Source organism: Molothrus ater, chromosome 8 (assembly GCF_012460135.2).
Source record: "Molothrus ater isolate BHLD 08-10-18 breed brown headed cowbird chromosome 8, BPBGC_Mater_1.1, whole genome shotgun sequence".
Taxonomy (NCBI): Eukaryota; Metazoa; Chordata; class Aves; order Passeriformes; family Icteridae; genus Molothrus; species Molothrus ater.
In genome coordinates, this window is record NC_050485.2 from 32,277,952 (window position 1) to 32,304,705 (window position 26,754).

At 42.1% G+C, this 26,754-nt stretch overlaps 1 protein-coding gene across 2 annotated transcripts in view; it reads right to left on the minus strand.

Annotated features, from left to right (window-relative positions):
- Positions 1 to 26,754, minus strand: part of CHST15 (carbohydrate sulfotransferase 15) — a 47,068-nt gene that overhangs the window by 15,414 nt on the left and 4,900 nt on the right. The window contains exons 1-3 of one of the 2 annotated variants that reach the window (XM_036386098.2): positions 13,195 to 13,270; positions 4,185 to 5,254; positions 3,097 to 3,436 (exon numbers count right to left, since the gene is read on the minus strand). In XM_036386098.2, the coding sequence (XP_036241991.1) occupies positions 3,097 to 3,436; positions 4,185 to 4,727 (883 nt within the window). In that variant the 5' untranslated portion in view covers positions 4,728 to 5,254; positions 13,195 to 13,270. Of the gene's footprint in view, positions 1 to 3,096; positions 3,437 to 4,184; positions 5,255 to 13,194; positions 13,271 to 26,754 lie in introns of those variants that run through there. The other variant, XM_036386100.2, reaches the window with a different exon arrangement.

A 26,754-nucleotide genomic window follows, 5' to 3' on the forward strand; every position in this document is an offset into this window, starting at 1 on the left:
CCTTCCCCCTGCGTTTCTCAGCATCCTCAGCTGCATCCTGTGATTTTTATACTCCTTCTCCTGCTCCTGTTTCCAAATCTAGTCTCACTTCTCCATTTGCTGCACATGCTCCCCACACAGGATTTCTCAGCTCTCCCTTTCTTGTTCCCACAAGGCCAATAATTATCAATTATGTGAGAGGAAAACTCAGCAAGGGAGTTCTTTTGTCCATTGCCTCTGATTTTCCCCTTTAGGAAAGTGGGATTTAATGAGGGTAGGAGAAAGTTCAACAGCATATTTTGACTTGTTTTGAGGGGGGAAAAAAAGTGCAAGTGTGGTGCTACAGACAGCCTTGGTTTGTTGCCACCCCACTCCTGGGAACAGAAACAGTGGCAAGGAGCCAGCAGAGAGACACAGTCTAGCTGAGACAAAGTCCTGTGGAGCATCAACCATCCCAGCAGAAGGGGAAAGGAGTGATTTGTGAAATGGGGCCTCCCCAGAGGGCTGTTTAACCTCAGCTGAAATTAGTCAGTCTCATAAAAATCTACTGAATCAGAGGATGCCATTGAACAAAGAGACTTTGTTGTCCAGCTTAAGTGTTAGAAACCAAACCAAGTTAATAGCCAGGAGCATAGGAGTCATAGCCACTTGCTGGCTGTCTCAGTTTCACTTGTGAGAGTGTTTGTCATATCCTCTGTTTTTCTTTTCTTAATTTTTAAATAGTAACCATTAGGTAATGTACTTTAAAGGCAGAATTAAAGGACTGAGCCACCAGGAATAAACTTGATCTTTCATTCTCAGTGGCAGACAGCTGAGATGATTAGAAGGTCATCCCTACAGATCCCTCTCCCATGAGACCACGAGCTCTGCAATGTTTCTTCATTCTCCAGCTTTACAAAACAACTTCAAAAAAACTGAATTATGCAAAGAATGTTCTCTTCAAGGATCAGCACTTGGTCCCCAGTGGCTGACCACAAGACTGCAAGTGGAAGGCTTGTGGACAGAGATAGGAATTCACCCTTGTTCTCAAGTTAGATGCACTCCAGCCTGATTTTTTACATTCTTCTGCCTGTTTGGTAGGTCAGGTTCAGAGCTTTAGTGAGCCCAGTCTTGCTGAAGTGAGGCTGGGTGCATTACCTCCTCCAAAATTCATTCCAGACATTTATGCTGAGGTTAATGTAAGTGGAGGTGTAAAACATTTTAGTTTAGGGTATCAGTTGGGTTCAGCCTTTCCTGCCAGCACTACCATGGAACACAAAATCCTCCACAGTTTTTGTTGACAGTCCCTTGTTTCCATCACTTTATCTGAACATGAGGAAAAGTTGTGGCTGCCCCTGGATCCCTGAGAGTGCCCAAGGCCAGGTTGGTTGGGGCTTGGAGCAACCTGGGATAGTGGAAGGTGTCCCTGCCATGGCAGGGGGTGGAACTGGAGGGGCTTAAAGGTCCCTTCCAACCCAAACTATTCCATAATTCCCATGTTTTGTCTTCAGTCAGCTGCTGACTGATGAAAAAGTCCCTTCTCATGGGTCTTCATGGAGCACCATGATGCTTCTCTTTGCTTGACTTGGTTTCACACCTCAATTCACACAGGGGCCTACAGGGTTTTTTCAAACAGGACTAAGTTATCTCAAAAGCAAAGCTGCATTTTCATCACATGGCTTTACATCTTAGTTTACAAAAAAAGTATTTAGAAAATGTCCAAAATATTTAGTTCAGGCAACTTTCTTTCTTCAGCCTTCCCTTGCAAAGGGAGAAAACTAAAAATTTAACAGCAAAATCCCATCTCTGTGGCTGAGAGCTCCTCACCAAGAAGCAAGGAACAAAATCCTGTCTCCAGGAGCTCAAAGGTTCTTCTGGGATCCAGGGCACAAGGAAACGAGATGGAAATAACAAAACCACATGCAGGAGAAATAAAGAATTTGAAGCATCACTGCCAGTGTCCCAATGCCTCAGAAAGTGTCCTTTCTTGCCTTTAGCCACAGAAATTCATCATTTTCCCATTCCAAGGAAGCTTAGAAAAGCACCAAAAGAAAGCAGTGATCAAAGTTCTCATCTACACTCCAGTGCCAGTTTTTCCTGATCCAAACTCTGTGTCTGCCATAAAGCAACAGCAAATGAGAAACAGAAATTAAGATGTCACCAAAATAAGCAGAATCTTCCTCTTGGAAACAGTAAAATCACTGAAAAGTCTTTGATACCAAAGTCATACAAAGTGAGGGCACACCAGCACTTAACAGCCAGATTCAAGAAGAGGAAAATCCAGTGCCTGGGTGGAATACAGAGGGCACAACACTCATCCACATCTAGAAGGGAGCAGTTAGGAAACTCAAACAGGTCTTCTGCAGCTCATCTAATCTCTAACGACAAGACTGACCTTCCTCAGCATCCAGAGAGAGAGAAGGAGGAGAAAAACACTTCAGATGGATGAATTCTGTGCTCAGCCCCAGAGCCCTGAGACACCCTTTGGAGGTGCAATCAGGAGGGATGGATGCCTTTTGCTCCAGCTGGCCACAACCCCAGCTAGTCAAGTCTGCCTTCAGAGATGGAAATAATGATACCATCCAGAAAAAGGATCAAAAATACATGCAGGACCCTCACTGTGAGAGAGTTTCTTCATGCAGTTTCTTCTTTACTGATCAGTGTTGGCAGAGTTGTGGCACTAATGAAGCTCCTGCCACAGTTGTATTTATTGAATCATAAGGACTGAAATTTTAAACAGTGACCCATCACTTATTGATGTAAGAAAGGCTTTACAGAATTTTGCAGTACAAAACTATCACTGCTTCTCTTCAACTCCCCCATGACAACCTAACAGTTTCTCTTCTTGCCTTTATAAATTCATAAGGTCGGTTTTATGCACTGGTTTTGTTTTCCCTTAGATTTTCCAAACTGCTGCAAATAAAACCAAATGAAATGTGCATTTTCTCAAGAGGCTTAACCCAAACCACCACTGAACAACAGCAGGTTGAGCACCCACCACCTGCATTTCTCCAAACCACCAACTCCAGCGGTTCCTAGGCAAGCCAACACGCAGCAAATCTATAAACCTCATCCCAAATACTCACAAGATTTTAAGAGGGACAACTAACCTGGCTAGCAGAGTACATTCTGACTCACCAAAGCGTTTCCTGGTCCACCAGTGGGGCTCCTTGATGGCTGAGAAGCGAACGTCGGGGTGCAGCCGGAGGCGGTCGTACAGGTCCGTGGTGCCACACTTGGGCTGCCCGATGATGTAGAAGTGTGGCAGGCAGCGCAGGCGGTAGTGCTTGTCCTTGTAGTGGTACAGGTGGTTCCAAAAGACCTTCCTGAGGTAATCGAAAATGATCCGGAAGCGCTTGGAGTACAGCGCGTAGGAGTTGGTGGCGTAGGGATCCGCGGTCGTGTTGCCGTGGTACTCCTCGTACCAACAAGGGTTCTTGCTGTTTGGAAGGAATTTGTTAGGAATTACCGAAAACATCTGCAACATAAAGAACAACAATTTCAGTCAAGGCAGCAAGCAATCAACTTTTCTTACTTAGCACTTAGTTTTCTTACTTAGCGCAGTGAGACAGCAGAAATGCTACCTGGACAGAACACTATTTCTGCCTACAAAGCTGACCTCATTCATTGCTTCTGAGGAACCAAACCCTGTGCAACCCACTGGGCTAGGAGACAAGTATTTAGAAATAAATCATTTTATTTTAAGACCAGAAAGGGCCTAAATAATCGCCCCAACTCCTCTACAATCCCAGGAACTGATTTTTAAAGTCAAACACCCAATACTCAAATCAAATTACCTTCCGGTTTTTAACTCTGAAATACAAGGTTTGCAATGATTTTCAGGAAGGTGCCCTGGCAAGCAGTTATTAGAAAGTTCCTTTCTTATTTATCATTTCAGGTGACAGGTAAATGTAAGTCACAATGATTTTGCATGAGAGAAGGTAAAAGTTCAGTGACGTTGTACAGCTACCAGAAGACTGCCTGATTTTTTGCTTCAGGTGTCAAGACCATTTATAGAACCCATCCATCCTGCCCGTGACTCAGAGGGATGTGATCTACAATATCAACTCCTCAGCTGCTGTGAATCAGGAGACTCTAGGTGGTGTAAATCACTGCATCAACATCCAAGCAGTTGCACTTTTTTATATCTAGGCAAAAGATTGATCCACAAGCCTTGAAATAAGGATGTTAAAAGCAGTTTAAGACACACCTCACTTCATACTTACATGTGGCTCTTGCTTCCTCAGCTCTTCTAAATCAGGGCGCTGCCTCGTTATAAACTCTATCTTTGAAGTAATGGTGTCAATAATTAATTTAATGCCTGGATAATCCTTTACATATGAAATATTCATTTTTGAAGGCTGGTAATAGTCTTTCATGTCACTAAGGCTTTCATTGTCCATTAGGCTGGGATTGCTAGCAAAAGCTCCGTAATGGAAAGGAGACGGGATCAGCAGCAGGCCGTGCTTGGCTCCAGTCAGTATGTAGGACACCATCACCAGAGTCATTATGATCAACCCAAACATCAAACTGCAGAGCTTCCCCTTCCTCAGGCAGAAAAACCCATTCCAGCTCTCACAGTGATCAGTCCTCACTTCCAGAACCGCCAGCCACTTCATCTGCTTGCTGTCGGTGTACAAAGGGATTTTATTTTCTCCTCTGCACACAGGACACTTCTGGTTATTGTGGTCAGGTCCACGGCATCTGAAACACTGTCTGTGCAAGTCATTTGGTAATAAATGTATGCAGCAATTAATACAATGCCTCATATTACTACTGTTAAACTCCTACGTTAATGAGCCAAACGCAGCCATAAAAATGTTTCTGAAGCATATGAGTCATCTTTCTGCAAGTCTGAAATTATTTCATTCCTGGAGTGGTTCTACAGCTACTCAGCAATGCAAAAGGACAGGTTCAAAACAGAATAAAAAGTGACATGTGTCACAGAAAGAAAAAGAAGCCCCAACCACCAGAACTACACAAAAATAGATGTACTCTGGATGTGGCTCCCAGGAATTTGGCTCAGTAAGAGGAATGTGGCGAAGTAAGGATCAGCTACAAAACTGGCTCAAGTTTTTCCCATTGAACAAAATGAGAAGGGAAAAAAATTCTTGCGTAGTGTGAAAATATGCAAAAAATAAAAATAACTCATTTTCCTCTGCTTTATGCTGGAATAGGCAAATATGGGTAGAAATTTCCAGGTTCCCTTAAAACAAGCAGGTTCCAAACCGTACTGCTGCTGCTGCTGGAAGCTTCATCTTCCCAGAGGTGGCTCCAAAGAGATGCATTGTCCAACCTAGAGAAACAAACCCAGATATTCATACACACCCAGGCATCATATCCATACCATCCACAGCCATAGCAAAGCACAACCGACCACCAGTCATTTCAGATTTCTATTTGAAAGATGCCTGCCATTTGCCAGGCCTGTTCATTACAGCACTCAGGACATTAAACCCAGGGAACATTTGGCTCCAGGTTCACAGCGAGCTGCCTCTGATTTTCCATCACCCATCTGCTCACATCAGTGACTGGTTGCTACTACAGGTAACACTACACGACTCACTAACCCACCCAACAGATCTTAATCTGCTTTTGAAATATGGGAGCATTTCTGGACAGTATCCAGTGACACAGGTTTAAATAATTACACTTTATCTGCTCCTGAGGACCTTAAATGAACAGTCCTGAAGTGGGGACAGGACCTGTTTGAGGCAGGGATAAAGTAACAATCTCCTTTCAAACATGGGAGATAAAAAGCCAAACAAAAAAAAAAAAAAAATCAAAAGCCATGAGTAAAACATTCAGCAAAGTGAAGGGATTAAAAAACAGACACAAGGAAAAGGCTAATGACAGCATCTCAGGTTTCTGGACCAAATGATGGGTTCTCTATTACTCACCAAATCAGAGAAGTATAATCATTACTATTATGAGTCCCACAATTTGACTGTTTTGCCTTTAGCTCTATCAACACCTATTTTTAATGCTTAAGCAACACTGCTATAATTCTAGATAATAACTCCTGGTTCATTCCTACAAAAGTGTCCTGATCAAATGAGGCAGTCACTTCAGATCCCACATTTATCATCATCCTTCTGGCTGCATTTTTGTATGAGACAAAGTGCTTTTGTAAAAAGTTATTTGTATTCTGATGTTTCTCCCACTGAACACGGTCACATATTGGAGGATTTCTGCAATCAGAGCAAGTAGGCTGTGTCTCAAGGACTCAAGAATAATTAGATAAATATTGAGCAAAAGTATTTGCAAAATGCTTCTCCTTCCAACCCAAAAAAGTTCATTTCCTTAATGAGTTTATTCTCTAAACCAGATGAGGCAGACAGAAATCACAGCATAATCATTATTGACTATATTCAAACCAAAGGGAAAGAAATCAGTGCAAGACTTCTCAAAGAGACCAGTCTTAAAAACTCTCCAAAGGAGCAAAGCTGTGATGACCTTGACAGAAGTTTGGACAATGAGAGATATTAAATCAGATTCACATGGGTAATTTTAAACCTAGAAAGTTTATGCTTTCTTATGTGTAAAATATCCCCCCACTAAACATTCAAAGGAAAAAGAGGAACTATGGAAAGGAGCCAAGCTTGGAAAGACCTTGATGGTTGTCCAAACACCACCAATGGTGGTGAGAAGGACAAGAAAGGGAAGTCCTGACAAGAAGAGAGAAGTTTCCACTTCCCAAGTAAATATTTCAGGCAGAAATAAGACCCTGATCAAACATTTTCAGAGGGGAAGCAAAGGGGGACAGAGACAGAGGCAGTGTCAGGGCATATTCAGGCAGCATCCACATCCAACAGAGGAAGTCATGAAAACAGAGATAGCTCAAAAAAAAAATACTGTAAAAAAGGGGGATGGAGGTGAAGGCCTTCATCACAAAAGATAAAAAAGGAAGGTGAAAAAAACCCCTCTGAAAAAAGAAGCACAAAGAAGAGGCTACAGGTTAAAGCAGTACCTAGAAAAGATCTTGTAACCCAAACCTACCCTACAGCATCTCTTCAATTACATTTATCATGGTTTACACATTTGTTTTTATGAAATTCTTCTACCCTGAACCCCTCTTCTTTGATATCCACCTCAGTACCCTCTCTGCTCTCCAACTCCTTGCTGTTTATTTCCACAGACCAATTCCTATGCACTGGCTATTTAAAATAAAGAAAAAAATCCAATTTATCTTCCAGTCCTCTTCTAACAGGCATCTGCATCCTGCTCAGTGACACCGACTGTACAGAATTATCTGAGATAGCCTTATGGGATCAATTCAGGTTTGTGTATTTGACATCAATTCTCAAATTTTAAAAAGGAGCAATCAGAAATACATTAATGAATGCAGACCACAGGACCTTAGAAAAACCACATAACCTTCTCTGTCCTATGTCCATTTGTGTGTTAAAAAATGGACTGGAATTTATTGAACCCTCCCCAGCTGCAGACACTTCCCATGAAAATCTGCCACAAATATCACAAAGCCAAGAAAAAACCATGTTAACTATATCTTTGGCAGGTGAAGAAAATTGTTTATCAGGAAGCTGATAAAAGGGGGAAAAAACAGAAATATGTTTAGGCTATAGTAAAGCTGAGATATTAATCACACCAGCCATGAGGGGAGATTTAAAGTTCCACCAGCAACCATAACTCTGCCAGCTTATGCACAAGCACTGCATCAGGCTGCTTAATTAGCTGATCAGTTTGATGACCTATCACAGGACAATGACAGATCACTTAACTAACAGAATAAACACGTTGATCTAATTTTTTTTTAATAACTGCTAGTTGCCAACACACCATTTTACATGATTTTGCACTGTCAACGTTCATGAAATAAAAAATTTGAGTTGTAATAAACACATAAAAGGATCTAATTCCCCAGTGCCACTCCCTTCTCTTTGCCAAGCAGTTTTTGATGGAAGTTCCTTCCCTAAGATTTTACCATGGCATGAAGGATGCTCGCCAGAAGGGCAGGATCTTCCCCCAGCCCTCACTTCCCTCATTCGCCCCATGAAATCCAGACATCTACAGTGCCCTGTTTTTGTTCCTCCCATCCAACATTCCCAGCAGCCACAGCCACCAGCACACGTCACCTCTTTGTATTCCACTCCTGAGAGCAGAAGGATGTGGATTGCAGGCAGAGGGAAGGTTATGAGGCTTGAGCTGGTAATAAACCATGTGTGTCTCCTTATATTTTAGCTGCAAAGCTGCTGGCTGTTCACTGGCAGAAAATTACTCTCTTTACACAACAAGCAGTGTCTTTGTATATTGAATAATGTAGCATGTAATTTCCCCTTGTTGAAGGGAAGGGTGAATTATTTATGATCACGTCTATACTGCATTTGTCTGCTGTACATTAATGTGTGCCAGCCCTAACCACAGAGCAGAAATCAACAGCAACCTTTGCAGGCTCCTTGGCCAAAAGCAGCCCTCCTCATAAAAATCAGGATCTCTGGGAATAGCCTGAGGAGGAAACATGGATATACAAGATGACACACAGCGGAATGGGGGGGGAAAAGGAAAAGCTCTCCTAGATTTCAATATATTCCCACTGAAGCCAGGGGGGACTTGCTCCAAACTGGAGCAGGCTCAAGCTAACAAAGGTATTTATATGCAACAGAACTTAATGGCAAACAGGTGAGACCTTTTAATGGCAGTTTCCCTGAACAATTCCTGCATTCCATGAGAGGAGGGGCTGTTGGAGGCTCAGGATGCAGGAGAGGAGGGTGGCAAGTAACACTGGCAGGAACCACAAAAACAAACCACAAAGCACTGAAAATACAGCATCCGCCAGCCCCTACTCATCTCACCCATAGGGTAAAAAGAGACATTCCCCTCAAAAAAAAGGTGCAAAATTTTTCGTCATCCACACGGGTTTTGTTAACTGGATAGAAAGTATCTGAAATTCTGTATTCTTCCTATTGAATGAACATTTCGTGAAATTCCTCCCCTTTCTCTTTAAGGATTGTAAGGGAAGACTGCAACCAAAATGGCTACAGAATCTCAGAATCATGGAATTACTGAGGTTGGAAAAGCTCTCCAAGACCATCAAGGCCAAGCATTAATTGAGCATTGCCAAGGCCACCATGTTCCCAAGTGCCACATCCACACAGCTCTTAAATCCCTCCAGTGATGGTGACTTCAGCATTGCCCTGGGCTTTTGATGAAGAAATTTTCCCTAATACCCAAACTAAACCTCCCCTGCTGCAACTTGAGGCCATTTCCTCTTGTCCTAATGCTTGTCCCTGGGGAGAAGAGACCAACAGACTATAAAAAGCAATTACTTTCATATGCTCAGTCACGTAGCTAAAATTCTGCTCCTCTGTGAATAAGATAAAACAAATTGAACAGATTTTACACATATATATACACCCATGTGGATGACCTGTTTTCCAGGTCACCAGTTCCTTAATATTTAATATGCTTTCCTTTCTTTAATAACTCTTTAAAATCAACATAAATCAAACTTTTGCTGGTGCTCTTCAGGTCACATTTTCCTGTAGCCTCGTTACTTCTAATCACAGTCAGTTTCTCCTCCCACCACACGAAAAGGTGGCTGTTAACCTGTTATAAACACCTGTTATAAACACATTTCAGGTACACCAGGAGGACATTTCTCATCCTGGGGTATAAATGTTCCCCTGAATTTATGTCAGTGGAGCTCCAGCACTTTGTCTCCTCCCTTCACACAATAGAATTGAAGATTTCAGGTAAATCAGTCCTGATGGGCAGCTCACAACCTAAAATACGGATATCTAAGGAAAGCGAGAAAATAATCCACCAGCTCTCAGATTAGATGGGATGAAGCCTACTTAGAAAGCTACAGATGCTATAAAATTAAGGATTAAACACTTTTATCCAAAAAAAACCCAAACAAAAGATTAGGCAAAAGATAACACTGCTGAGTCATCTGGCCAGGACCATCACGCTGCTCCTAATTTAATATATCTAATGCCATTCTTAGAGTAACAGCTATGTCATTCTATCCATAGTATCCTGATTGTTTCCACTAATCTGGATAAATATTCCTTCTGCCTAAGTGCCTTCCCAGCCAGATCAGGAAGGTTTGTTTAAATCAAGTTCTCAGTTTGCACTGCTGATGTTTTTCGCAATCTCAGAGCAAAGCTGATCCCACGCCCCACGGAACAATCCAGAAATGAACTTCCCATGTGGAAATGTCTCCCCCTGAGAAGCTCCTGTGAAGACAAGGCTGTCATTAGTCACAGAGATGCAGCTCTGAAAGGCTGCCCACAGTCCTACCACCATCAACTTTCCATGACTCACATCAAGAGGAATGGAAACATGAAAGGGCAAAGTGAGGCTGGTGGAGTGAAATCCTCGTAACATTTTCATACGGAAAGAAGAAGTCCAACAATGTTCAGTAGCGATGCAGCCCAACCACGTAATTCCTTTTCCATTCCTCCATCACTCAGTGCAACACTGTCCATGTGCAACAGCAATTCTTCAGCCCAAGCAGGATAAATTTATGACCTCTGGACACAAAAAAACCTGCAAAACCTTACATGTCTGGACACAAAAAAAACCCGCAAAACCTTACATGACGGATGTTTTTTAGCTATCAAGCTTACTGGAAATGGTTAGAATTGAAGCAGACTACAGGCAGCACACAATCTGAAGTATTTGTACAAGGGTAGGGGAGTATTTGTACAGCAGGAGGAAGTTCATCCTGTGAGTGGGCAGGTTGTACCATTTCAATAAAAAATAGCCCAGTAGAAGGAATAAAATCTAAGCTAAATTTAAAAAGAAAGAACATTATGTAAGGAAAAGAGAGAAATAATCGTAGATTTTCTCTCTCGTGCTTCTTGGACACATTTGGCTCCTCAAGTTTTCATTTTTGGAAATAAACTTTGCCTGAACTCACATCTATTTACCTCAGAGAAATCAGAAAGATGCCAGAAAGATGATATGTCAATAAAAAGAGGATCATGAATCACCGAGCTCTGCAAACTTCTGGCAAACAAAAAAGGGAAAAATCCCAAAACAAAACAACAAAAACAAGCAAAAAGCAATTGCAGTGATTTAGAAAAGCCACAGGACTCATTACAAAGCTCAGAAACCTCCTGCAGACTGAAGTTATGTAAAGCTCCTTTATTTACTTAAATCCCCTAATTTTTAAAGAATCATCAATAAAGACAACTCCCAAGATGCTGTATAAACCCATGGAACCAATTTCAAGGCACTCGACTGGAAAACAGGTGCATCCTAAAAGCAAGAAAAGGGTGGCCACAGCCCATGGTTACACACTCAACCTGTTGAACAATTGCTGAACACTTGTTCAAGTCTAAAATTTTTATTTAAAGAAAGCATTTCATGGCCTTTTAAAGCCAAAGAAAACCTCCTGAATCACCACTGAATCAGCAATCTCGCCTAAAAAACAACAGCGGTTTCTTCCACAACCCAGCTGGTTCCTTTCTCAGAATCTAATCCAAACACAATCTGCTCCTTCCTCATCCATACACTTCCAAATAAAATGTGAGAATGGAACAAATTCCTTGCTCCTCATGCAAAAAAGAAAAAATCAGCAAACTCCCCTAAAATCAGCATAACAGTAGTCATTTCAATCACATAAGGCTGACTTCTATTATTTGGGCTGCAACGCTCAGGAAATAGTTACTGAGCTCGAATCACCACTCAGCTAGGGCATAAACACTGCCTGAATAAACAGATTGTTGGATTCAAGGAAAAAAGAGTGGGGATTGTGAAAGGGAGCTCCCTGACCTGGATCTGTGACAGCAGGGTCGTGCCCTCCCCCAGAAATGCATTATTGCACCTAAACTCTTGTGCAAGTTCCTGGAAATTGCCAAGGTCCAGCTCCTTGCACTCTAAAATGCCACAGCCACGTGTTCTGATGTGCTGTTGTTTGGTCTGCCTTGAGAATGTGAAAATAACAAAACTCAGTGTTACCCACTTTTAAATTAAAGCCTTTTTCAGCAGGAAAAAAAACCAACCCACCAATTATATTTAATGACTTCAGTGTTCCTTCTTTCTATTCTATCTGATTTAAATCAGTCTAAATCAAAAAAATCTTACTTTTTGGGCTACTTACAGGATAAAAACTGCAGGCAGGAAAATAAAATAGAACCAAAAATCAGCAATTTCTCCAGAAATACAGGTCCAAAACCCCTGGAAGGAAAAAAAGCAGCACCAGCAACAACCTAACCTGTGGCAGCACACGCCTGGAGCTGCTGTGTCAGGGCACAGCTCCCATCAATGTGTTTAAATCCTCCCTCTGTACAAACAGGGAGCAGAGTGCTGTTTTCATACATTTCTGAGGATGTTTGGAGCAGAATTTTGCCTGCAGTGCACACTGGCTTCTCAACTCCTGATCAAAACTTGCTGCCTACGATGTGCAACAGCTCCAGCAATTCATCTTTTCCCTTCCCTTAGTTCCTATTCATCTCACATAGTGCCTTGCTACAGAATCACTGACAGGTTTATATTGAATATGAAAGAGATGCACACTGTAGAAAAAAACTGTGTCTTTACATAAATTACTCCAGTGCATTTCTTCTCACAAAAAAGCCACTTTAATCCACTTTCAGAAATCATTCTGCATGGTCAAAGTTTAGTATCTTTATTTTCAATCCTCAGAATAACTGTGAGCATCCTCCCAACAGACCCCACATGGTCCTGGGGGTCCCTCCATGGAAACAAGGATAAACCAATGCACCCGTCCTGTGGGGCTCACAGATTCCATTCCCAAAAATCTGGAACCAGATTAGAAAGTTCTGACATTCAGAACACAACCAGAAATTGCATCTATTTAACAAAGCCCAGCCAGTCCCTCATTAAAATGATCGATTCACCAAGAGCCAGAATAAAGGATTGATGCCACTGGGAGTTAATTTTTACCACTTCCTAAGATAAAATGCACCTACTTAAATGTCCAGGGAGACACCAACACCAAAATTAGATAAAGACAGATGCAGAAGGTCAAACAATTCATGCAATGATTTCATATCCGTGAGAACTGTTCAGTCTAAATTTGCCCTATGTACTTTCTTTTGTTTTATGGGAAAAGAAATAAGCTAAGAGCTCCCTGGGAAGGCACAGGGATCACCTGAAATCCAACTTCAGGTGCAGAAAGTGAATATGACAAGGCTGGTCTTGCCATAAATGTTTGTATTGCATTTTTAATAAGACCAGGCAGCCGCTGAAGTTTCATTTCCAACACAGGACATCACGATAATTTACAATAATAGAAATTCTTACCTGCCTGCTCTTTCAAGGAATACATCCCACTCTCATCCCACAAATCAGCCACATTCCTGTTCTGAGTGTGAGTGCAAGAGGGAAGCACAGAGCACGAAGGCTGAATCTGTTATGAAGCTCTTTCACTGCAGTTATTTTTATCAAACAAACTGAAGAGGTCTGGGGGTTGGCAAGAGGGAAAAAAATATCATCTCTAAATACAGCTCTCATACGCCCTGCAGTCAGGCTGTAATCAGAAATAAATAAGTGTTTATCTTCAGAAAACGCCCAAGGCAAAGAATTGGTCTGGTATTGACAGAGCTGATGTCTCAGACCCAGCTGTTCTGTAGTTACCTATCTCTTCCCATCCACTGTGAATCCTGTTAAACTTCAGGCTCCCAAGGCTGCTTCATTGACTCTCTGGAAAGATTGTGCTGCAATTTATTCAAACAGCTCTTCTGGAGCAGCTTACTCCACAGAGACACGAGGGTTTCCCTCCATGCAGAGCTCAGTCAGGTGAGCACAGCACAGTGATTCCATCACTCTACCTGAACACCAGAAAAAATGTTGTGGATTCCCCATCCCTGCAAGTGCTCAGGGCCAGGTTGGACAGGGCTTGGAGCAACCTGGGATAATGGAATCACTTCACTGCAAAAGAAAAGAAACCTTCAGAGTCAATGTGCCAGCTGACTGTCACCCAAGGGAGAGGAGGAGAGCTGGTGCAGCACAGTTGGGTTTGCAGGAGGGGATCTGTCAGTGCTGAAGGGATATTTTAAGCCCAGCTCTTTGTCTCTTTGCATTGGTTACTGGTCCAGAACCAGCACGTGGGGGAAAAATGTTCTGAGAGTATTTCCAATGTCCTGCCAAGCGTTTTCAGCCTTGACATGCTGCAAAATAGTGGGCATAACTCACAGTTATGAGCTACTCTGATTACCATCTTGTTCCTTTTACACATTTGATTTTCCTTGATTTTAGCAGCTGCTCCCTCAGGTTGATTTAAAGTGAGGAACATATTCCATCCACCATCTGATCTCTAATACTTTCTGCCACTTTGCAAGGGGTATGCAGCACAAATTGCTAAATCCTGTGGGTTGTGAGAGATCAGCTGCTAATTTAAGGCTCCTTTTGAGGGATGAATAACATTGTATGGAATAAATAGAATTTGCATCACTTAATGCCTTCGGGTTCCTGTTTATCTCATGCTCTGGTAAAATGGTTTTGCATGCAATAATGCAACCAAGTGGTATCTACTGGAATTCATCTGATACACCTTCACACTTCATATATAAGCAGTTTTTCTGAAAGGGGACCCATTCTATGTGAGGCTTAACTTTGCTTTAAACACAATAGACTTATGGCAATTCTAGAGCAACGTAAATGCTCGCAGCTGCTCATTTGATTTTTTAGTGGCTGAGAAGGGATTTTCCTCCACCCCCAAGCTGAATTTTCTCCATAAACTTTACTATCTTAACAGAGTCATCTGAATTCTTTTTGTTGTGACTCATATACGGTGCCTTCTCTGTGAGACATGCATTGAAATGGATGGAAAAACGTATCTCATCTGTACATAAGTACCATGTAAGTGCTTTTGCATGAATAGGGCATTTCATCTTTCATCTAGTGCTGAGTGGGTGAAAGGAAACATACACAGCTGCATCCTGAAAAGACAAACTCAGCATTAGAGTCTGTCATTAAAGTTTCTTGTAAATTCAAACAAAAATTACTCAACTCAAACTATTCATTGATGCCAAATCACAACTGGGGCTTTGTTTCAGCACTTTAAAAAAACCCAACTCTGTTCCAAGCTTAGTAGTAACTTTTCTAAATGTTCAACAACTTTAATTCTTTAAGCAATGACACATCAGATAAACCTCAGTCCATTAACCAAGAAACCACTTTGTTCATTACAAAGTGCAGCAGACTCAGAGCCCTAAGTGGAAAACCCAAGAAAGCTCTAAGTGTTCTCAAGAAATTTCTAATTAGCTATCTCTAAAATATCACCAGATAAAATTTTTACAGGTAACTGCTGGCTACACCTAATTAAGCAAAACCTTTTTGATATATATATATATATATATATATTTCATTACACTGCTCCCAGCTCCCTAGAAAAGTGTTTATTCTGCAGAAGTCAGGCAACATTTACTTCCAAAGTCTCCTATCACTATTCCTAAGTGTTTCAGTAAAGGCTTGGGCTCCCTCACTCACCCCTATGTAATCTGTGCTTTTTAACGACACAAAAGTGCAATACATTTTTATTAAACAGTTTATAAGATCCCATCATTCTGAAGACATTTCTGCAGCTCTGCACCCCAGGCAGAGCACACTCTAGATGTGGAAGCTAAAGCCATTTGATAATGGTTTAAACTCTCCTGTGGTTGTCCTCTCCTGTCTTCACACGATCACATCTAAAGAACAACATTTCTACCACAAGCTTCAAAGGAGTTCAAATATCAAATATTCAAAGTTCAAATACCTTAACTCACTGATTTCCACAAGTGGAGGAGAGAGGATGTGCTGCACTCTGCCACCAGCCTCTCAGAAATATCACAGCTCTTGGTGCTGTTCTCTCAACAGGGCAAAATCCAGCCCACGAATCTTGCAGAGGTACAAAGCCCCCACTTTACAACAGTCATAACAAAAGGGAAAAAATTCCACGCTAAATATGAAACCCAGTGAGTACATATTGTAATATCCAGGACAGTAATAAGAAAATCTGTTCCTCAGCCACTGGACCATTGACTCCCTTGACTGGACTCTCTCTTCTGCAGGTCTCTCCCGTGTTTGGCTTCAGTGTGCTTGTTTTCCACTTGGAAAGAACACAACCACAAATACCTTTTTCATGCCTTACACTGCACTTAGCTGGCCTCCAGATTGTAAGCAAACAAGATAAAAATCTGAGAATGTGCTTTACTCAATCTCCATGAAAAGAAACCGAGGGGAAAAAGAAATTAGAAAAGCAAACCAAAACCCCAACTCTGCATAATGATGAATGCACCAAGGGAAATTTGGCATGCACTCCCTCACACCATGTCTCTTCTGCAACATTTTCTGCAATATAAATACAACATTTAGCTTAGCAAACTAGATGGTCTTTATTTGTGGGCAGAGGAAACCCAAGGCAAATGCTCCAAGAGACTTTTTTATTTCAATGGATATGTTAATTACTTAAATTCTGTTATTGGGAAACTGTCCCAAACTAACCTTCCACTCTCCCTCTGCTTCAACTGCAGAGGGGTCAAAATTCACTTTTTAAGGTTTTGAAGTGAGAAATTGAGAAAACAAAGCCCACCTTTGATGGAGCTCCGAGATAGCACAAGTGCCTTATTCAAATCCTTCATGATCCCTACCTGAGCACCTTTGGAGAGCTTCACAGGGATGCCTGGGACCAGGACGCTCCAAGATCTGCCCTGTGGGGCAGAGCATCTCCTGAGACAGCCCAGAGTTCTAAGGGAAAGGGAGCACAACTGCTCCCAAATTCCCTGCTCCAGCCAGAAATCTCTCACCGCCATGGAAAACCCCCGTGTCCCTGGAGGCAGCAGAGCACAAAAGTGACCAGTGGGAGGTAAAATGAGGTTTTATTTCTAAACTGCAGTGCTTGTTGATGTATTTGGTTCCAGACAAATAGAGGAGGATGTGGAGTCGCTACAGGACATTGCAGCTGAAATGGCACCAGTGCCTGAAATAAACCCTTTGCTGAGGCAAATCGCACAAGGAATCTGAAGTGACACAAATTCCATCAACTGCAGTTGGCAGCCAGATTTTCAAGAACAGATGCATGACTGTTAATGATAACCCAAAAAGCTGTTTCTAGTGCAGAAAGACTGAAACTGTTAACATTATAAAACTGCAAAGAGCTAGAAGTATCTCCAGAGTACACCCCACAAAATACTTTGCAGGAACTTACAAACTCCAACTTAAGCAGAATTAACATATCTAACAAAAAAAATCTCCAGCAAAAATGCCTCCCAAGTTTTGAAACACATTTCCATCTGTTCAATTTCTCTGTTGCTGATGTTGTTTACCTTCAGTCAAAGATATGAATCTTTGATTTCATGAGATTAATGTACTAACTCGGTTTAGGCTGTTAATGCATTCAAAGCTCTCAACTATACAGGAGACTAAGATGGCATCAAGAGCATACAGATACATTTGGAGGGGATGTTTTTAATGTGAAACAAATTAGAAATTCCTTAATCTATTTCTGTAGCAAGGACTACAGTTACATAAAAGCTTCCTGGGGTGTCTTAGGCTGGAAGAGATGGCTTTTAAACCCATTTATTCCTTCTAAGCCCTGCTGTAGAGCCTAAATAATAACACTAAGGAAAACCCCTCAAGCCTTGTCAGGTAAGTGAGGACTCAAGCTTTGATGAATGCAATGCTCATGTCTCAAAAGTGACACCTGGCCACGATGAAACAATGATAAATGAAATATTCATATTATATGCAGGTATCTGTAGAGAAAAAGGCTGTATTGGTCAGCAGAAGAGCTCAGCCCAACTGATGCATCAAGCTGGAAGAGGAAACACTTCTGTTGGTGCCTCAGATCCAGAGAAATGTGAAAAACAGCTCTATCCTCAGCTGTCCTATCACTAATGCTGCCGAGTTACTTTTTAGTGGGCACCGAAAGGAGCTGCGTGGTTTTGGGAATAAGGCATTGCAGAAGCTGCCCCTGTGCTCAGCTTCCTTAACGCTTTCCACCCTCAAAAATGGTGTTTAAAAAGCACAGCAGGTGCCACAACAAGCTGTATCAATCATTGTCTCCTGCAAAGATCACTCCACGCTCATAGCTAAAGGCAGCAACGTGCAACAAAATGCCAAGAAATGCCACATATTCCATCAGATCTTTTGGAATGTGACTCAGCAGCTGGGCTGGAGCAGTTCTGGGCACTGCAGCCCCTCCACCCTGCTTTCTGTCCTCTACGGGAGATGTCCAAAGAGCAAGGCTGCCCACACCCCAGCAGCTCTGGCCTGCCCTGGCTCCAACAGCAACAGCTCCAGGGTGAACTCAGCAGCCTGATCAGAGAATTGTTAAGGCTGGAAAAGACCCTTAAGATCACTGAGCCCAACCATCAACCTCAAGCTGCCACCTTTGATGCCTCAGGTTTTAGCCTTTCTATTTTTCCCATTCTGGGCTGCTTTAGTGTGTGGGTCTGGGCTCACATCAGGGCATGCTGAGCTCTGTGCACAGAGCAGGGAGACAAAACAATTCCTGCTCCAGCTGGGCACCAAGGACAAATGATCCAAATCTCAGCCCCAGAGCACAAACCCCGTGGGCTGGAGAGAGAAAAACAAGCAGGGTGGGACTGCAGGGGCTAAAGCTGGAATGGGACAATGAACTGCAAGATGCAAATGGAGCAGAACTGATCCCAGGGACAGAGCCCCGTGCCCGGCCGTGCATTTTGGGGCCATTTTGGTTCATCCTAGGTGCATTTTGTGACCATTTTGTTCATCTCAGGTGCATTTTGTGACCATTTTGGTCATCTTGGGTGCAGCCCTGGCTGGGCTCTTGTGCTGCCCAAGGTGGATCCATGGAGGAGATGCTTTTAATAAATCCCTGCTTTATCCTTTAGCTCTGTCCAGCCTCTGTTCTAGGTCAGCCTTCTCAAGGCATCAGCAGTAGCCACACAGCACCAAGGATGGCAAAATCTGTTCATTAATAACTTGTCCTGGGCCTTCTCAAGGTATCATCTTCACCACTGAGCCACGATCTCCACTCCAGCACTGCCACCCAGCTGGGAGGGCCCTCCTGAGCCTGGAGCTACATTGGTTGTTTTGGTTGGGTTTTTTTGCCTCATGAACTGCTGTGGTGGCCCTGCCATGAAAACCTCCAGGCTCTGGCCAAAGAATTGCTCCAGGAGCTCATCTCTGTCCTGCTGTCAAGGGGGAGGTGGCAGCTGGAGCGTGGTGATCCCCTGGTGCATCCCCACCATGCCTGAGGAGAGCAGAGCTCCAGACCAGAGTCCTCAAGGGAAGGCAGCCAGGGATGGGCTCTCTGACCCTCCTGAACAAAAATGAAAGGTTGGACAGGCCTTGGAGCAGCCTGGGGTGGTAGAAGTGCTGGAATGAGACGAGCTTTAAAGTCCCTTCCAACCCAAACCATGCTGTGACTTTACAGTTTTTCCATGTGAATAACGAAGTCCTGCAACTTTTACAGCAGTTATTTCACCAGTATGTGGGAAATTAGGCATTCTAGAGCACCATCCTAGGTGCAGGAGAGAAATAAGTCTCACCACTAATCATTTGATTTAATTTGACGTTTTCCTGCATATTTAAATCCTGGAAAATGCCTTCAGCATCCAAACCATTTATAATCAAAGTAAGTGACTGCAGAAGTTCAGAATAATCTATAAACTCAAAAAATTCCACAGTTCTCCTCATTAGGTGAAAAAATAAATCACATGCTGATAACACACCTCAGTTTCTTTGTTGCATGGCTCATTGGTTTAAATTACACTTTGAGAAGAACAGTAAATCAGAATGAAACCTTACAATTATTTGGGCTTCTTTTTTTGCACATGAAAACTTGCATTTGATGTTACTCTTACTGTTCCTCCTTTAGGTTACTTATATAGGGCCAACAAAACTGATCTGGAACAAACAAAATGTTTTATCCAAACATGGACAATGAAATACAACATGTATTATTTTATCAGTGTTTTGACAGAGATGCTTTTGCCCAAGGTGAAAATTAATTAAATGAGAAAATGCAGCTGTAACCATTCATGCCATACACAGGAACCACAGAGTGCACTCAAATGTAGCTTGGGGTTAGGTTATGGTCCAGAAAGGGTGTGAAACTCTCAGCATCAGACCTCAGAGTGCTTTTCAAAGGTGCTGCTCCACCTCTGGGGGACAAAATGACAGAGTTCTGACATGTGTCACCTGTAATATCATGATAGAAGTACAAGAAAAACCTAGATCTCCTAACTCACCATCCAGAATCCCATTACCTGGGAATTGAGGGATTTTGAATGAAATTCAGGTATGTGTTTCACAAGACAGAAAGCCACCAGCAATCCAATTTCTAAATAAACCACCTAAGGCAGACAGCACAGACTCTGACTTTCCCTCAGTAACCACATTAAACAGAATGAATTTCAGCCTTTCATAAGCTCAACTTACAGAGAAAGTGAATTTTCCCAGCTTCCCAAGCTGCAGTCATGCTCCCCATCCCAGAGCTGTGCCAGAATCTCCCTGCACAGCAGTGGCAGGGAGCATTTTTGGGTCCAAAGCTGGCAGATGGCACTTTCAGGAGCAATGGTGCAAGACCTGCAGTAGGAAATGAAACCCTCCCTGTCATAAACAACTCCCAGTTAAGAACTGGAGCCCTCATTAATGTAATTGGTTTCATACGAGGTGCTAAAATACAAATTTGCTGCATTTAGAAGCCAACACTGTTTCTATTAGTTAAGGAGTGTTTTGCTCACCTCTATTTTTGCTCAAGCACAGAGGGAAAAGGGAGGGGAAAATGTGTCATGTACTCTGCCTCCAGCTAGGGAATGCCATGCTAGAGTACATTTTTCACCTCAGATGAAAAATGAAGGCAGGTAGCCTTTCAGCACAGCTGCTCCTGAGGACTGAAATGGAAAATTATTTGGAGAGGAACTCTCACATCATTCACTCAGAGCTGTGGATTTACAGCCTCCAACCTGCATGAGATCCACAGAGTGAGTAGGACTCCATCCCAAGCTGAAATCTGAGGGAGGAGACATATTTAAAATTTAAAATGTAAAAAAATTACACATTTAAAATGTAAAAACAAACTACAGTACTACCACTAGGTGGGGGAAAAAAAAAATCACTAATAATTATCCTTCAGGAAAACGCTCAATTTTCAGCCTCTCTGCTTCAAGTCCAGCAAATTAAATTTCCTCTTTTGAATGGTGCTGCCTTTGAGTACAGGCCAAAGAATGAAAGAGCAGGAGGGTTATGTTAGCAGGGAGCAGAAAGGGTGTGTGCACCTCTCAATTTGGCATCTCTGGTGAGGGGAGGGAAAACTCACAGTGGAACAGGACACACCCAGGACTGGTGAGGAATTGTCGCCTCTTCCAGCCCCCGACACTGGCCATGCCCATCCAAGCCAGGAAATCCAGCTTTGCCTGGGGTACCAAGTGTTTTTCCTCTTTAGAGACAACCCCACCCCACTTTGCTCCTCTTCTCCTTGAAGCCTTTAAACCCTGAGAAAGAGCTGCTCCACTCCAGAAGCAGATGCTGGTCTCTGATTTCAGAATCATTCCTTTTCTTCCCTCCACAATGACTTCCACCTTCTGTATGACTTTAAAACTCCCCCCCATTGCTTTTAACTTGGCTGAAGATGAATATCTGTGTGAGCCATTGGCTGAGGTGTCTTTAATGATAGAACAGTTCATAAAAATAAAACCATCCTATCTGTAAAATGTGCATTCCCACTTCTGAAAATGGAGTAAGCCTATTAATTATTTTCTTAAAGACTGGCTCTCAAAATGGCACTGCTGACATTTAAGGCTCATAAAAAATGCAAGTCTGTCTGATCTGTGAGAAATGAGTTTATATGCTCTATTTTAAGATGAAAATATTTATCAAGGAAGACAGTTGCCAGTTAGGAACACAAACAGAAACAAAGCCACTTAAAGTAAGTTGTCCTTTTTGTTTTAATCTTTTCCATGCCAAGGACATGCTTCTCCCCAGAAGAGTGGTGCACAAAATAAGTGACATCTGGTGGCTTTATGCTGTAATAGAATAAGGCACCGCATTTCAATGCTGTTAACCAAATCAGTTTTTAAATTTACTGCTTCTTAGCAAAGCTTTTCAGATGTTTTATTTATTTATTTTCATGCAGATACTTCTGAGGCCCCTGGGCATCAAAATCCCTCTTGCAGGGTGACAACTGCTGTTATCCAATTAAAGTGGGACTGTCTTATTCACATCAGGAAAAACACAACTCCACAAAAGAATCTGGAAGGTTCAGGAAAACAGCTCTAAGATTTAGCTGGGCAGCATCAGTAAGAGTCACATAGACCCAGGCTGTAAGAAAAGGCTGTGCAGAATCTTGTGAAGGAAATCTTTCACCTGCTCCAATTATTCACATGCTCAAAGTAATTACTATCAACTTGGGTCTCTCTGAATTGTCTTTCACTGCATTTTAATTAAACCCCAAAGAAACAGCTGCATTTTTCATTCTGAGTTCAGCAGCATCCTGGTAGCTACAACTTTTACAAATTTGAAACAGCTTTTCCCCTTTTCATGCTTTATTGATCCTCAGCAATGGCCACATCTAATCCAGCCAAGCCTCCTGCACCTAAACCTGCACTCCAGACATAAAGCAATTACAACTCCCCTTCAAACTCCTCCAGCCAGAAATACACTTCTCTTTTAGAAAGCCACAAGCCTCTCCTGGATAATTAATAGAAGTACTGTCAGCCAGCCTCAATTAAAATTACAAAACTGCTGGCACTGCAATATCAAGGCTTGCAACACTAATTTCTGCAGTAATAAGTATTTATGGGGGCAAAAAATATATCTGTAAGCACTATGTAACAGAAATGAGATGAAAGATAAACAGACTCTAAATATTTATCAGCAGAGGAAGTCCAAAAATATAGCAGTAAAAATGGAGCGGATGGCAGCTAAATCCAGACCATGGAGGGTTCCTCGAAGGATGTGCAAGGAGGAACTTCAGATTTTCAGCTTGACATGGCTAAATCTAATTAATTCCTTCCTCCTATTCAATTGCTGCACAGAAACCCCTAGATGCCAAAAGGACAAAGCTAAAAATGTCCCCAAAGCCATGCCTGAAGGCTACACTTCTACCCTGCAGCAGTGCAATAAATAAGAGTTGGACTTTGGGGCTTTTCCATCACTTTTAAGGCCTAAATATCCTTAAGAGGAATGTCCACCTGCATGCTTGGCTTCCCTCAGCACTGAAAGGGGGCTCCACATCTGCAGGATCTCCATAAAAAGGGGCCTCTGGGAGAGCACAGCTACTGATGGATTATTTCAAAGGGAAATATTATTTCCTGCTCACATTCCCTCATCCCCACCAGACATTATCTTCACCTCGAGACCTCCTGGCTGAGCTAAATAACATATGCACAGAAAAGCACAGCTGAATGGCTTTAGCTCCAGCCACTCATCAAGAAGAAAACTTTTAGAGATCCCATTTCAATTTATTTTTTGAAATGCTGGCATGCTGAAGTCAGCAGGAAGACATTTCAGTGACTTTAATGAAGGCAGAGGTTCATCCAGAGAATTGCTGTTTGGAATGAACACAGGGTTTATGTTATCTCATTTGAAACTATCCAAGTTTTCTGTTAAATGCAACTTAATGATATTTGCTATCATTTGCTAGAATTTGCTATCTATTTGCTAGAATTATTTGCTGTCACAATACAGAAAGGAGGGTATTAAAGTTGTGCACTGCAAAATGTTTAGTGATGATGGATGGGATACTCTTGTTTCACTAACAGGCATGTTTTTAATGCATAAATATTAATTGTCATCAAGTGCCTGTTCATTTTGCAGTTTTGGAAAGCTTTAACTTGTAGGAATTGTAATAGTCCAAAAAAGATACTGTTGGCATTTACATATTTATCAGCATTTTCAGGGCACATTTTTAGGGCTTTTCTCTTTTTCATTCATTATCCAATGTACCAGCACAGCAAGACAAAAAAAAAAAATGGAAAACTGGAGAGATTACTACACTCACTTAATGGGTATCATTACAGGAAAACACTATCAAAACTCAGCAGAGGCTTTTTATGCATTCCCCTGTATTACAGCAGAATGAGTTATTGCAACATTCCAGCTCTGCTGCTAAACCAGGAGAATGCTCAATCTGTACAGCTGAAGCAGGAATGAGCAGCAGGTGAGTGGGCCCATCTGAGAGAGTTACTGACTCCAGGCAGAAGCTGCTCCCTGACAAGCTCTGGAGGGTCACCCAGATCTCCCAGCCTCGCCACACTCCTTGGTGAGCACAGGGCTCTGAACCCCTCCAAAACAAATGGGAAACTGTTCCCACTCCCACATTTTGGTCCCCCTCACACCAGTGAAACCCAAAAGGTGAATTACTCCTGATCCAGCCTAATGCCAGAAAAATCCACGTGGGATTTCCATGGATACCAATTTAGATTGCATTTACTCTGCTGTATATTTTCATTTTGCTGATCTCCTCAGAAACACTCAAAAACCTACTCTGAAGGGTTAAAAACTTCCCTATTCAAAATCACCTGATGTCAGACTGTGACAGTGTTTGCAGGGGTCTCAGGATGAGGGAAGAGACGAGGATCTGACTCCACGTTTCAGAAGGCTGATTTATTACTTTATGATATATATTATATTAAAATTATACTAAAAGAATAGAAGAAAAGGTTTCATCAGAAGGCTGGCTAAGAATAGAGAAGGAATTATAACAAAGGCGTGTGACTGACCGAGACAGTCTGAGCCAGCTGACTGTGATTGGCCATTAATTAGAAACAACCACATGAGCCCAATCCCAGATGCACCTGTTGCATTCCACAGCAGCAGATAATCATTGGTTACATTTTGTTCCTGAGGCCTCTCAGCTTCTCAGGAGAAAAAATCCTAAGAAAAGGATTTTTCAGAAAATGTGTCTGTGACATCAGACAAATTTTTATTTCCTTTTTCCTCAGCGAGAGGATCAGCTCAGATTCCACCCTTCCCTCCTGCTCACCTCTCACATCTCATTTCTTGTTTTAAAGATGGTATAAATAGCCTTGCAAAGTAATTCTAATACTAAGTGTCAAGTGCAATAGCGGTTTCATTCTGATTTATCCTTATCTGATCCTCAGGCAAGTTAATCCTGAAGCTGAGAAACTGTTTTCAGAGCTTTATAATTGATGAAACTTTTCATCTAAATTATTTACTCTGTGAACGGCTCCGATGAGTCGCTCAGGGCATGAAGCTGTAGTACTCCATGCTGGAGTGCTCAAGAACATGTTTTTGTCTTCTTAAATTAACAGCCCATCACTGCATCTCGGGCTGCAGTTTCTATTGGCAGTCTTTAACACACAGCAGGGTTTTTATCTGAATTTTTATCGCCTGCAATGGATGCAGTTACAACCCAGATGTCTCGGAGCTCTAGGGAGAAACAAAGCAGGCAGAGGATCCCTGATCCTGAAGGTGTGAATCTCACAGTGTGAACCAGCATTCCTCCCCTGGAATCACCTGGGCACGGGCTCCACACCTGATGGACACGTTCAAAACCTGCTCCTCTTTGGGTGCAGCAGCAGCAGCCAAAATCCTTTCCAGAGACAGCCCCAGGAAATATCCTCAGGCTTCAGCAATCCCAAGGATGAGCTGCACAGCAGCAGCCCTAAAAATGCACTAGGAAGGGGTGGAAGGCAAGAGCAGGAGCCCAATCACCAGCCTAGCACAGTGAGATACATCTACAAAATGATGAACTTAAAAGTTTGAGATTCATTATCCACTTAACATTACCAGTATCTGTTTAAGATTATCTAGTATCTCCAGAGCTGAGCAAAAAAGACAAATTACAACTAAAAAGCAGCCAAAATCAAAGAGGCTGGGAGGGAATATTAGATAAGGTGTTTGATGGGCTTGCAAGGAAGTGTTGGTTTTAAGAGCTGCTAAAGGAATTTCAGGAGATGAAGCTCCCCTGTGAGGAGCTGGGCCTGCAGGCAAACCCATCTCATTATGTGATACATTCTCCTAATAAACTATTAAACCATCCTTCTCCACTTCCTCCTATCTCCAGCTTTACACAAACAAACCTCCTGGCTGCCCCAGTCAGAGAGTCCTTTTTCTTTGGATTAATAAGTTCTGGCACTCAGACCATTATATCCCAATTTAGGCACAGCAAGGTTGACACTGGGCTCATATTTCCTCCAAATTATGGGTAAAACCCTGCAGAATCCTGATTTCTGCTACTTTTTTCCCCTGAGGTCTCTCCTATTTGTTGGTATCTCATTACTCATTTGGTGCCAGTTCTAAAGCACTTTAATTAAGTGGTTTTTCTCCACACTGTTCCAAGACCTGAAACTGGGCAAACCATCCAATATCACATCCACGTGCTGCCCATCCTCAGAGCACTCTTTCAACACTGTGAGGCTTCTTCCATCTCCTGAGTATACATGCTGCACATAAATCTCTATATTTTTTTGCCTTTGTATCTTGTAGAGTTTTTCATTTTTCAAAGCAGTCTTATCTTGTTTCCTCTGTATGACTTTGAACTTTGCATTTTATCTTCACTCTTGTCTGACCTCAGAGTTCTTCCAGTTCAAGCTCACCTGTAACTCAATGACTTATTTGAAAGAAATGACCTTCTCTCTATTCCATGCAATCCTGAGAAGTTACAAGTCTAACTTCAACTTGTATCTAAGCCAAACACCAATAAATGCAAAAACCAAAGTAAAATAAAACAATACGAAAGCCTTTTTCACTCTCATCAGTTTTTCTAATTTTATGGTTAGATAGCAGGGTACATTCACCCACACTGAAAATCAAGATTTTTCTATGGGAAAAAAATATCTCCTTGTGGAACTTATTTTTTCCTACTGGAAGGCGTGAAGCAAATGGAAAATGTCATTTTGAGTATTTTGCTATTTAGGTACAGATCTGCAC